The sequence below is a fragment of the Leptinotarsa decemlineata genome, unplaced genomic scaffold (assembly GCF_025532065.1).
Source record: "Leptinotarsa decemlineata unplaced genomic scaffold, Ldec_3_MD MMD2_tig00078422_RagTag_RagTag, whole genome shotgun sequence".
NCBI lineage: Eukaryota > Metazoa > Arthropoda > Insecta > Coleoptera > Chrysomelidae > Leptinotarsa > Leptinotarsa decemlineata.
In genome coordinates this window covers 12,476,205-12,490,314 of record NW_027412747.1, presented here as the reverse complement: position 1 = coordinate 12,490,314, position 14,110 = coordinate 12,476,205, and the positions used below count along the sequence as shown (strand labels likewise).

The window sequence follows — 14,110 nt, the reverse complement described above, 5'->3', positions numbered from 1 at the left end:
ATGGGGCACCCACTTTGTGATGAGTCAGTCACCACCAGGGTCCTCAAATTCTCATCCTGGATTATTGAAGGTCACCACTTCGCGATTCATCTTCAACGCTAAAATTTTCGGAACGAAATTTTGCAAACCAACGTCGAACAGTGCATTCATCAACTCTATCATTGTCAAATGTCTGGTTACTTTTTTTGGCTGTTTCGTCAGCGCTTTGGTTCAATTTGAATTTGTAGAGAATAATTGTCCGAAAATCGCTATACGACATCATATAGTCAAAAAAATTAAAATTTGGAAGAAAATAAACAGCTTCAATGTATAGAATACAACAATCTCTATCGATCGGTATACACCACGACACAGTAGAATATATATTTATTGAGATATAGAGCTACAGGTGTGTAGGGGCAGAATTTCATACTCATACCCTGTTGGAAAAAAAAATCATGATTTAGTCCTTGGGCGCGGCGGCTCACTCTGCCTCCTCGCACGCTGACAAAATAGCTGACGCCTTAAGGACGAACTACAAGTTAAATACGAAGATTGTGTAAAGGTTAAGAACAGACAGGCGTCCTTTGTACCTAGTCGTCACAAAGATGTCCCCCTTAATTGAAAAAAAAAGAATATTTCTTGTATTCGGTACACAAGAATTATTTGGGAGCCACAGAACATATGGAAATATGTCATAAATGTCAGCTCTGAGAGCAAGTTACTATGAATTGCACGTGATTTAGGTCTGAACCGACTCTTTGCAATAACTGCGTAGAAGGTCATCGGGCTACGCTCGGGGCTGCTGTTTTATAGAGGGAAACGTCGAGAAAATTAAAGAAAAAGAAAGGGGGAGGTAGCCTGCCCCCAGTTAGTAACCTACACTAGCACTACATAATGATGCAGAGGTACTAAAATGCAAACCAATAACAAAGAGAAGATTACAAAGAGAGATTACTGAAGATACAGAAAAAAAGACTATGACCTTGAAAATTTATTACTACTTCTTCTGGTTGTCAGTAATCAGCAGAGTGTATTTTCATACATTAGAAACGAAGTAAAAACGATCATGTTTCAATTAAATTGACTTGTGGTACCTGTCTGTATACTTCACTCTGCCAAAAGTGTTGGCAATAAGATTAGACAATCATGGAGAAGGGTAATGAGTACATAGTGACGCACCAACAAAAGGTGAGAATGTCTGGGAATATTTCGTAGGCGTTCCGAGGAAACGGCATCAAAGTATCACGAACACGCTACATAATGCCCATAACAAACTACGAAGTAGCCCATGTATAAATATTGGTTCAAATTATATAGTTGATTGCACTTTTACTACTGATGTTTAGGCAACCAGTAGTACATGCTGTTTTTACTAAGGTCACAGTATATTTACCACAGTAAGTCTAGCCTTCCATCGGAACCTCAGAGTTTGGAACCGCATACGGCCGAATAACAGGCTGCTGGCAATAAAACCGCAAGACCATCCAGTGGAGCCGACGTTCAGCCTAAACAACTACACTCGTTACACTGTTCAGCCGAATGAAACCGTAAATTAGTTGGTGTACTCTTTGACACAGATATTTCTTTGGTATAATCCTATTTCTATTGGATTGTACCGGCGGACGGCCGAACAGTATATATTAGTGGACGAGCTCCAATGCTCTCCCTTGTAATGGAATCATTCGGCCGTCCAACGGCCGAAGAGTATTCGGCCAAAAACGGTTCCAATGGACGGTCGGCCTAAAAACTGAAGACCCTACTATGGTAAAGTAGTCCAGTCATAGAAGAATGCTAAAGACCCTATACTGTGAATCTATTAAAACACTTTCCCAACACCAGAACAAAAATTACGGTCTCTCGACGTGCGTTTCGCTAACCAAGTTAGCGTCTTCAGGAGATTAATATGACCCAATACTGTGGTCTAGTTAACCCATAGGTAAATTGTATTGTTCATTGTTGTGGTATTGTAATTAATAGAAATATGTGTTGTTGATAGTTGTCATTTGTTCAGAAAAATTACCAATGTATTTCAGCACCTCAATAAATAATGTGACTTATTGAAGTTGTGTAGCTAATCTTCCAGTTAACAAGGAGTTATACAATTGTCACCATAAAACGCCTTGGGAAGAATTAGGCGCGGCCGAAACAAGATGGAATTGTGATAGTTCTAGTCCACAATCTCCCTGGTTGAGGTTTTCTGGAGAACTATCGCCGATCTAGTTGCTCAGCGCCGCGGAAGTCATTGATAAAATTCTTCTGAGTAGACTTCTTTACCTGGAGAAGACCAGAGACTTGACTCATAAGAGAAATTAGTATTACGACGGGGTTGTAAATCATACTACATTGCAACTTGACTGATTGGTTCACAGGGTGAAGGAGGATTTTTACCTAAGGAAAAAACGGTCATAGACATTTTGGACATATACGAGGCCTTTGATGAAGTCTAGGTACAGTTATTTATCACGAAAATGTGGTCAGCATGCACATATGATTAGAATACCCAAAGTAAACAAAACAGCAACATCAAATACAACTTGATAGGTTGGTTGTGCCCTATTGGTATAAACACAGTGGAAAGAAAGCTCTGCACTGAATTTGCTTGAATGTTGAAAGAAGGGATTCTGAAACTATGTTTGCATGTTGTTTCAATCAATTGAAGAACAAGTGTTATGTACGTGATCATAAAGTAGTGTCCAACCGAAAGTTCGGTTTCGGTCGAGTTTCGGCAAAAAAACGGGTTTCGGTGGCAAACCTGCCGAAACTACGACCGAAACTGCATTCGGGAGTTTCCGCGCTGTGATCGGTCATGTTCAGTGTGTTGAATTTCATACAAGTGACTAAGATATTTTGCTGCGTCCACGTGCCTAATCATGTCGTGACTTACTTGCGATTCACTTTGTTTATTATATAAATATCAAATACCTATTGTGATATTATGTAACAACTTAAATAAGTAATTTTATGTCATGCCAGATTTTGAGTATCAATATTGAACCACATCCATATCTTCCAAGGCATTTTAACGGTTTTCCGTTTATAATGTACATGAATTCATATTTCTCTACAGAACGATGAAATGTTATAGTTTTGCATTTCAAAACATCAATATTCATGTAATTTTGAGTACACCGATCAGTAAACTGATATCTATGCAGTCCTGCCGTGACTGAATAATCTTGTATAATTTCAAGTCATCTGCGAAAATCAGAATTTCAGAGCTGATTAGCCATTTGATTTCTGAAAAAAAGTAATGAAACACTTCAAAGCTTCAGTTGTTGATTCTGAATATTCTGATTCGCTCCCCAACCAAAAAATATTGAAACTGACAAACTTGATCTAAGAGATTTTCTTTTAAGTTGGTTCCATACAAACCTCATCTAAAGCTGCATCTGAAAACGGATTTATGTGTTGCATAAAAAAAAAAAAAATAAATCTTTTCGAAATTCTGCAAGACGATTGCCACGGGGGCAAAATATTTTTACGTACCTACTATGGTGGTTGAAAAGAACCCATAACAAATACCAATGTTTTCATACCTCTACTATGAATAAAAACACGTTTCATTGAACTCGAATATATTTATTAAATATCACAAATACAACAATGAATAAAATTTGAAGGATTAATAAATTACTGGTTTAGAAAAATAGTTGAGAGTTTGCTAGTGCAATCAACTTTGAACAAAATATAAAAATATTAGTTTTTTTCTAGACAAAACATTTGAACGATATTATATTTGAGTATGGTAAAATCCCACAATGAAAGCTGTATTTATACAAAGATGCAGAAAAAGAAATGAAAATAGTGAAAATTACAAATCATTTTCAATGAGAACAAAACCCGGGCTAGTAGGTTTCGGTCCAGAAAAACCTGCAGTACCGAATGTTTTTTCTGTTACACCGGCAGACATCATCAGTATATACGTTGACTGCGAGAATAAAAGTTATATCTCGAAATCTCAGCAACGACTGACTGGTGAGCTACGTGTTCACTCCTATTTTTATTTAAGATGGTGGGGACGGTGACTGGGCCGACGGTGATAGCTATTGTTATCCTTATTGGTCTACGTTGATGACAGGTTTGCTCCTGGCGAGATGTCGATCATAGTTGTATTCTAGTCGATTTCTGGCGTTCTTGAGTGTTGGATACCACGTTTCGTTGTCAACAGAAGTGCGGACCAATCAGGAGTGAGTATTTGCACGGACACCCCGCCATCGCCCCCACCACCCGGTGAAATTATAAATACAGGTGAACACGTAATTCGCTAATCAGTCATTGCTGAGACTTTAAGATGTAACTTTTGTCCTTACAGACAACACACATATCACTGATAGATGTCAGTATTTGGTACTGCAGGTTCCATTCGAACACAGCCTACTAGCCCGGATTTTATTCTCTTTAATTGTGACTCCGACCGTGAAAGCCTATATTCTTATGTTACAAATCATTGCTTTGTAAATTTTATAAGAAACTTAATGCATTAGCTCTGAATTGTCTAGTACAATTGTATTATCTCGCCAATATTACAGTTTATAAAGAAAGTTTTTCCGATATCCAGCTGCAATGGCGTCCCTCAAAAGAAGAAATTTGTTCAAACCACGGTTTAACGAGGTCCTACCTTTTAAACGAATTCCTAGCATCAGGACAGTTGATACACACTAAACAACAACAAAAAGATTTGCATCTGACATGATACACTCTTTCAGAGGGTTAACAAACAATAGAGTATTAAAATATTACTTTGAAAATAATCCAAGTAATTTAACAACTTAAAACAATGTTCATCTACTCTTCAATAATATCACGATGATTTTTTATTCTTAATATTGAAGGGGAAGTTATGGGCACACTTGAAAAACTTGTCCTCATTTGAAGGATTTCATAACAAAGGCATATTCTTATTGACTTCAAAATTTACTACTGACCTAGTAGCACTCAAATAAATAAAGTATTATCTAAAGGATGCATAAAACTGAAAGCATAACTCCAGGATACATTTTGGGGCAACTTCATACTTAATGTATATGCAGATTATATGTCAAAATAAATTATCATATAAGTAATTTTCATCACAAATAGAATCCAATCATTTTAGAAAATTTTTCAATTTTCTTTTTGTAAATCCAAAAAAAATTGAACTTATTAGTTTCCATTAAAATTATTAAATTGCACCTCAATATAAAGAATTATGTTTACAAGGAATTCAAAAGTCCATAGTTATAATACGAGACAACATGATCCTTTTTTTATCTTGAATCTACAAGCTCTGTAGTGGCAATAAAAATTACTTCTCTTCCTCTACTTTCGAACAATTATCATATTGCAATTCATTATACAATTTTTCAATTTAAAATCTTGAATTACAATCAGTGGTACTTCCTCTATATATTCAGATTTAAAGAACATATAAAAGATTTCAGTTACCCTAAAAAACAATTAGTTCCATATCAATCCTAGCTGAATTTTTGAAAGTAATGACATAACACACTTTTAGGAATTAAGAACATGTATCTTTCATAATATAGATACAGTATTATCATTATTGTTCGAAGTTCATTGCTACTAGCCTGTAACTGGATTTGATTTTTTGCTCATTTAGGAAATAAAAGTTTTAACTTTAGATTCCACTGATTTGGTCAAAATTATTGACTAGTGAGAAATTTCATGTTGAATAAGAAACTTTTTAAATGTATGAATAAATTTCAGATTCTAATGAATAATATAGGTGACTTTTTAAATAGTACTTTATATATCAATATGGCTATTTAGAATTGAAGAAAGCAAAACCGAAATTTTTAAAGCTTTTGTAATGAGAGCTTTATTATTTTTTCTGGCTTACTCGAAATCATTAATCCCTAAAATCATATATCGGATTGAAAATAAATTCCTCCAAAGAAATTATGATGAAAATCATAACGAGTTTTTCTCTCATAAAAAATAACATAAATGTTAATTCTAAATGAAAATAATCTAGGGAATCGATAAATTAACTAAGCGTTTTTAGATAAATTATTTTTGACTCCCACACAATCAAAATATATACTTACTATCAACCCTCTTATTTCAAGAAAATTCCAAAACCATCTCATTCACAAAGAAATTTTCAAAAATATTCTACAAGCATAGAAGATTCACTAGTCTGAATTTGACAAAACTAATTTTACAGCATTTTATTTTGTAAAGAGCATGCTTGACAGTCGATCTGCTAGGCTAAAAAAATAAATATTATGAATAGGCCTTTAAAACTTCTCAAAATTTTCAGCCGAATAGAAAATATGGAAAAAAAAAAAAAAATGTTATTCTGCCCTGAACTGAGATATATGCATTGATTTGAAAAACTTGTACTTCAACTCATACTATCAGATGAAAAATTTCCAAATTGAATGGATTTATGTGAACTATAAAAAATGAGTTACGTTCAACAGGCCCATATTAATAAAAAAATTATCGTTTCTCCACCATCCCCATTTCAGTTAATTCAAAAAATTTCGTACAAAATTTTTTGAAAACTTTAATTTATTGATGCTTTGTCTGATAATTAATAATCAAACCTAGTCACAATAATGTTTGGGAAACAACATTAAAGATTTCCAGAAATATGTAGTTGTATTAATATAATGTGTGATTATTCTCTTATTATACAGGGTGTATTACCTGACGATCCAAAATAAATTCTGATTACACCAGATAGTGTAGGCAAATTCAAAGTTAAAATTATGTTTCATTAAATTTGATGTGTTTTTGTGTAATCAGTACACAGACTGGAAGACCAAAAATTATTTTTTGATATCGAAAATATCCTTTATGCAACATTATATAAGAGCAATATATAGTTATATATAGGAGAGCTTTCCAAACTTCTGCTAATGCAGTTGTCAGTTATAAAGGTTGATCAAACCACTAACGTCGACATAAAAACTTGGCAAGCTAACTTGGGTGTCAACAGGTGGTTCCACTAATGTCTCACTTTTACGAAGTGATTTTTATAAAATACTCTTTTGGCTTTCCACAGTTTCTCTTCAATTTGTGGCTTTCAAATTGAAATCAAATTGAAAATGATCAGAATAGAATATTTATCTATTGATTTTTATGGAGTTATTTTCCAGCAGCTTGACTGCATTAACCTTTCTTGAGAGAGCTTCCCAAATTTCTGCTAATGCAGTTGTTGGTTTTAAAATCTGGTGAAACCGATTCGTAAAAAGTTCAAATAGGCATTTAATTTTTTTTTGGGCATTTTTAGCAATCATTTTATTAGCAGAAATTCTACGAAATTCAGGCAAGCTTGACTGCGCCTTAAGTTATCATCTTTGCGACTAGTCCGATAAGTTTTCTTGTAGACAACACTTCTCACTGTTGTATTTGTCGAACTTCAATGATGAATGAACTTCTATTCTCATTCAGAATAATTATTTCAAAGGAACGTTTTTTTAGACAATAAGCTTATGCAATACATAACATATTGCTATGTGAGCGAGATCACTCGTATCACGGACACATCAGCACACCTATTTTACCTCCCAGTGTTGCCAGATCATTCTCACCACCACAAATGCCAACTTTTTATGTCTTATATGATATAGGGACTTTCAATATCTTGTAGTCTTTTGATTATGTCTGCCAAATTATGAATATAGACATAAAAAACTTTCGAAAGAGTAACCAGAAAAAGCCAAAAACTTCAATAAACCTGGTATAATGAGAACATTCCATTGGTCAAAATTGCAAATCACTTCATTTTTGAATCTCCAGATAATTCTAACACCCTGTACTAGCTGAAAGAACCACCTTGTATCAAGTTTTACCAGTATGAAATAGTGAATTCTTGCTTAAAGATATATTATCTCAACAACACTAAATTTGAAATTTGAGTTAGAAGCTCGCTTAGCAGATAGAAACACTACGAAACGAATTTTTTTTAAATTCTTAGTAACAAACATCACCTTTCCACCGGTTTTTTCCTATAAGCTACTGTCGTGTTAAGGTATTGAGTATACCATCTCAAAAGTCCCACCGTCCATGTTTGTGCAGCACCAGTCCTATTAGTAATAGAATAATTCAGGAAAATTCTGTTGGTACGTAGGAATTTCGGCTTTCTTTTCTTCGGATGGACTTCGGTTTTCGTTGCCTGATAGAGATTTGAATATTTCGTTCAGCTTACTCTGTAAAACGTCATGCTGAAAATTTTTGAAATTTATTATGGGTTGAAATGTTTCAGGAAAATTTAAAGAAATATTATGTTTCATGAAACTGAGAGAGCGCGTGCTGGAATTGTCGATTAATCTGTTTGACATTAGCGAACATTTCTTTTATGTGAATAGATGAATAATTCAAGTTCTCGACAGTAATTGCTTTTCATTTGGCAACTTAGCAAGTTTTACCAAGGACTAATTCTGTCTTAAACTAAATATATTTTGTTTATATTTGAAGTTTTCTTCAATCATGTTATCCAAGAAATAAATATTACTTCTTGCCTCAAAGTGGCACTGCCTCCAATAACTGCCTTACGATTTCTTTGAAAAAATAAATAATTGAATGATTATTATACTGAAATAGGTATATACATTTTCTTTTGGAAAAATTTTTTGTGACTTGATCCTTTGATTGATTAACACTCTACACATGTTCCACATTTTGCCTAATGGATTGCAAGCTTTTACTGAATTTTTAAAGAGTTGTTTCACACAACTCAAAACAGCATGATTTTTAGATTCCTGAAGTAAAAGGGAGTTTTAGCATTATCCTGTCAGTTGTAGGTGGTGCATCTGAAAATCTTGAAAAAGATAAAAAAATAACCCAAGTTGGAGGACAATTATAAATGTGACAGTTTGTGAGGATGGCTAAATGTATGTATGTTTGTGGCTCTTTCACGCCTAAACGACTGAACGGATTTGGATGAACCTTTACATTAAAACAGATTATACATCAGAATAATATAGGCTACAATTAACAAAGGTTTCGTGTAATTTTGGTCATAATATAACGATAAGTATTGAGTAAAATTCTTGCTCTCCGAGAGCTATCTTGGCGTGTGCTGCCTATACCGTTGGAGTTACATGCAAATAATGTACCGTAAGATTGTTTATCTTAAATAGTTCTAAATAAAAATCTACGATATCATATATCTACCTCTTATGTGGTAGCCACTATATGCAAAATACTGAGCCAAAAATACAATTAAATTGGATACTTCTTTCACAATGCACATTTTAGAATATCTGTTAAATTCTTATGAAAATTGATACAATTGTCGTTTTAATATATTTTAGAATATCGGTCAAATTCTTATGAAAATTGATACAATTGTCATTACAAGTATTTAATACAGATAAATTTTGTCTTTTACACTAAGTAATTTGGAAGAATCTTAAAAGTTTTCAAGATAGGATCAACTTTACGCAACGCATCGCGTCTACTGTAAGACAACGGTGGATGATGCGCGGGGTAGAGGGGCGGTCTAAGCAATGAAGCGTCATCGCCAGGAACAAGACCCAAACGCGGGCAGACGCGTGAGGGCAGAAGTCGTTGACGGTTGTGTTAGTTTTGCGAATTTCTTTATAGGTAACATAATTAGATTCTCAAAACTATTCATTACTTAGTGCAGTTAGCATATTTTTTCAGTTACTGTATTTTTAAAGTAATAATATAAATTGCCAGCTGTTGGCTGCTCTTATATTAACTTACAGCCGAAGCTACTGAACCCAGAATCTTGAAATATGCAGGTAAGCTCTTTGTATAGCGTAAATAAGCGTCAAGAAAGCGAATCAGTAATTTCCACCCCCAAGGAGGAAAAATAGGGGTTCAAAGATTGCATTGAATTTGGAAACTTGAAGTTTTGGGTTAATAAAAAAATATTGTAAGTATTTGTTGAGAATGGTCTGTCATGAAACTTAATGTGACAAACCAAATTCCACGCGGAAGAAGCCGCGGGCAACAACTAGAATTCGTATACAGCTTTTATGAACTCAGATACTGATTACGATTGGGATCTCTCCTAACCAAAAGCCATTCCAAAAAATGGAGAGAAAAAGAGGAAACATTTTCATTTTCTGAATGACGATCTCTATATGTAAAGCAGATACATTTCTGTTCGGCTTCTGAGACATAAGCTTTCTATATCAAAAATAGCCATATAAATTAGGTGATTCAAGGGCAATAAACATAAGATCAACGGAATGAGAATCAGTGACCTTGAGCCCTAATTCTAAGATAGGGGTTGATCTCATGATTACCGCTGCAAGAACCAATTAAGTTATTCGGCATGACAAAATTAAATGAAATTGTTGATATGAACAATGTATTTCACATAAACCATACAGGGATTTATAACCTTTGCACAAAAATGTCATATTTTTGAAATATACCAGTCATAACCTCCCAACTTATGTTATTGTATTCATTTTTCCAAAATTTTCACGTGCACCACCTACAATTGAAAGCATATAACTGAAACTCATTTTTTACTTCAGAACTATAATAATCACATATTTTTGGGATGTATCTTACCTTAGGCTGAGTCCTTCGAACCAATTCTGAAAATGTTGCTGTCCTGAATGTATGACTGAGAGCCTTTCTTCTCTCTGCTTCAGCCTCCTTCCGAACTTCAGGAGGTTCTGTCAGTACCTTCTTCATACTCTCGAATGTCAACTCCTCCTCAGTGTGTTTCTGGATAGAATCGTTCAGATTAATTTTCAGAAATATTTTGGGAAGATGAAAGATCCAGGTGAAACTTACAAACATAACAGATAAATATCGTCAAACTACAAAATTTATACTCGTATCGTTGGAGATATTAAAAAAGAAACTCATTTCAGATTTAGAAACACTATTTACAGATTTTTAACTGTCATTCCTTCGAAATATTTCAAATTACAATAATTAATTTCAATTTGGAAAACAGTAAAATTCTTTTAAGAATACGCAAAATAACATTATAAAACGTATATTCAAATTACTATTACTTGAATTTACGTCAAATTTATATACACACCACATGATCTTTGAGACATTCCACCTCCTCAAAAACTCGATTTTTAACAATATCTCGACATTACGAAAAATTTCGACAATAGTACAAAAAAAAATCAAGTAAATATTGAGAAAAATTGAAAAAAAAATTGTGAAAAAGTACGTAACAAAAGTTCGACATAGCTTTAATGAAATTTCAGAAAAATGATTACTTCCAAGTTATTTGTATATTATTTTTTATTTTGAAGGTTCAAAAATTTTTTTGTATCGAAATTTCATCAAAATGCTGAAGATCGAGGAAACGAATTTTTTTTGAAACTTTTTAGAAATCCAGAAACTTCAGGGAAGTTATAGTTTTCTTTTCCCAAATCTTAACAAAACTCATGAAAAGTTTATCATATTCCAGCAAGACTTTCCTAATTTGAAAAAATTCTTCTTTACAAAAACTTTCAGGAATTTTTTATTAAAGTTCAATAAAATTTCAATGTACATCAAACAATGATCTATAATTATTCTCGGGAGTAATTTAACTAGGATATTATCCTAAATGTAAAAACTAGGAAGTCGTGGTATAAGCCACCTCTAGGTTGAACAATGTAAAAATTATTCAACTTAAAACAGAGTTTGTAATTCGCAGAAATATTCATTTAACGTTAATTTTTATAAAACAATTCTTCCATTTATTTAAGCAAAATGGAACAATTTTTTACACTGAATTCTTTAACATTGAATTCTTGAACGTAGGTATACTATTTTCATGTTATATGTTAAAGGCTAGTGAGTAAAGCTTAGAATATAAACATTAAATTAGCATTTTAATTCAAGTGGCAAATGCCACTAGTGGAAGGAAATCATTATTTTATTTTTTTATTTATTCATTAACGGGTAACACCCAATTAAGTTTAAGAGATTTCACAATAAATTATATGAATACAACAAGTAAATACATCTAACTTACTTTCTAAAAGTAAAACTAATTTATTAATAAAAAAACAGTAAGAAAATAAATTTACTGAATTGAAATATTATTCAAATGAATGAATGATTAAGGTAAGGAAAATTCAATAATTGAGGATGTTTATGTTTATATTTACTACCATTTATAATTTATTTCTGAGCGAGCATAAAGCAAACTTAAATTTTGTTTCGTTCAATGAAAAGAAGTCCAGATCGACTTTATTACCACCAATAGCAACTCTAGACAGAGGAGAATGTTTACCGTAGTTACGACAATGAAAATCTATTGCAAATGTTTCTGTATTCCTTGTACTTCTAGAAGGAACATGTAAGCCAATTTGTGCTAGCAATGCAGGGCAGTTAATAAGAGAATTTAATAATTGGAATAAGAGTTTTAAGTCAGTTTCCACTCTACGACTACTTAGCTTTATAATATCTGCAACCCTACGAATATCATCTAATGAATGGTCCTTCAAGGGCATTTTTAACTTGAACGCCAAAAATTTAAGAAATTTGTTTTGTACCCGTTCAATATTAAGTGCAGGACTTTCATAGGTGGGTGACCATATATGGAACTGCAATAATCTAAAACTGATCTTACCAGGGTGAAATACAGCATTTTTATACATTCAATATTAGAGAAGTCCTTGGAAGTACGACAAATGAAGCCTAGCATTTTTGTTGCTTTGTTTATAATATAATTATAATGTAAGTGAAAGTCCGGTTTTTTATCCATCACTACTCCTAAATCAGTTACAAATTCGACACGTGTTAAAAGTTCTCCCAATATGTAGTAATCATAGTTTACAGGTGTAAGTACTAGTACGTCATACATTTACATTTATTCACGTTGAGATTCATATCATTTTGTGAACGCCATTCACTAAATCTGTCTGTGATACTAAGCAATCATCTGGTGTTTGAATTGTCTTAAACATTTTTAAATCATCTGCAAAAAGTAAGATGTCAGTATATTTTAAGTTAACTCTGATACCATTAATAAAAAAATGTTGAAAAGAAACGGCCCTAGATGGCTTCCTTGTGGTACACCTGATAAAACATTAATTTCGTGAGATATGTATTCCTTGACTTTTACATATTGGGATCTGTTACTAATATAGCTTATCAGCCGTTCCAATAGCTTTCCACAAAATCCAATTGCTTTCAATTTCTCACATAAAATTGAATGGTTCACTGTGTTAAATGCTTTGGAAAAGTCAGTATAAATGACATCTACTTGATGTTTCTCTTCCAAAGCATTCAACACATACTGTGAAAATAACATTAGGTTGGAAGTTGTTGATCTGCCTCTGGTAAAGCCATGTTGTTCATCTATAAGAACTTGATTAACTGAATCTTTGATTTCGTCACATACTGTGGACTCAAGCACTTTGGGTATAGCACTGATAATACTTATTTGGTGATAATTCTGTATATTAGCTTTATCACCAGATTTATGAATAGGTGTTATGAAGCTTGATTTCCAGTATAAAGAAAATATACCTAATTTCAGAGAAGAAGAGAAAAGCGCTAATAATGGTTTTGCAAGTGTAAATCGGCAGTTTCTCAATAAAATATTTGGTATTCCATCCGGACCAGGACCTTTATTAATGTCTAATTCCCCTAGCTTGGGAATCGTTCCCAGACTAATAGTGCAGTTACTTATAAAATTGTGCATACCATAAAACAGCACCTTGTAAAAATTATCGACTACCTTATCTATGTCAGTTATATTACCCCATAGTTCGTTCCAGTTTATTCCGGCCAAGTAATAATTTAGACCTATATAATCGCCATTTTCAAAAGTGTATCTAAAACTATTAAAAGTTAATTCTGCATGGACATTTTCAAAATTGACAACTATATTTAGAGCTGGGTGGTATGCATCACAACGTAATAGTACATCATTTGATAATTCCACGGTAACACTTTCATTTACATTTGAAAAAATCAAATCCAAAATACAGCCATAGCAGTTTTTAATTGTGTTTGTTCATTTGAGAGAAATTATAAAAAGCAAAGTTATCTGCTATGGTTTGTGCCATATTACTTATAGTTATATTTGTGGAATTGATACACACCCCCAACTCATCATTATACCAATCCACGTTCGGCAAATTGTAGTCACCTGTTAGAATTATTTTATGATCTGGAAAACGATTTCTAATGTCATCATCAATAGCTAAGAAGAAATCTTCATAAGCTC

At 33.0% G+C, this 14,110-nt stretch overlaps 1 protein-coding gene across 2 annotated transcripts in view; it reads right to left on the bottom strand.

The window, feature by feature from the left end:
• Window positions 1–3,540: 3,540 nt before the first annotated feature.
• The window catches only part of stmA (Protein EFR3 homolog stmA), a 44,821-nt gene continuing 34,251 nt past the window's right edge, over window positions 3,541–14,110 (bottom strand). For both annotated transcript variants that reach the window (XM_074186105.1, XM_074186106.1), the window contains exons 13-14: window positions 10,486–10,644; window positions 3,541–8,156 (exon numbers count right to left, since the gene is read on the bottom strand). In XM_074186105.1, the coding sequence (XP_074042206.1) occupies window positions 8,022–8,156; window positions 10,486–10,644 (294 nt within the window). In that variant the 3' untranslated portion in view covers window positions 3,541–8,021. The remainder of the gene's footprint in view (window positions 8,157–10,485; window positions 10,645–14,110) is intronic.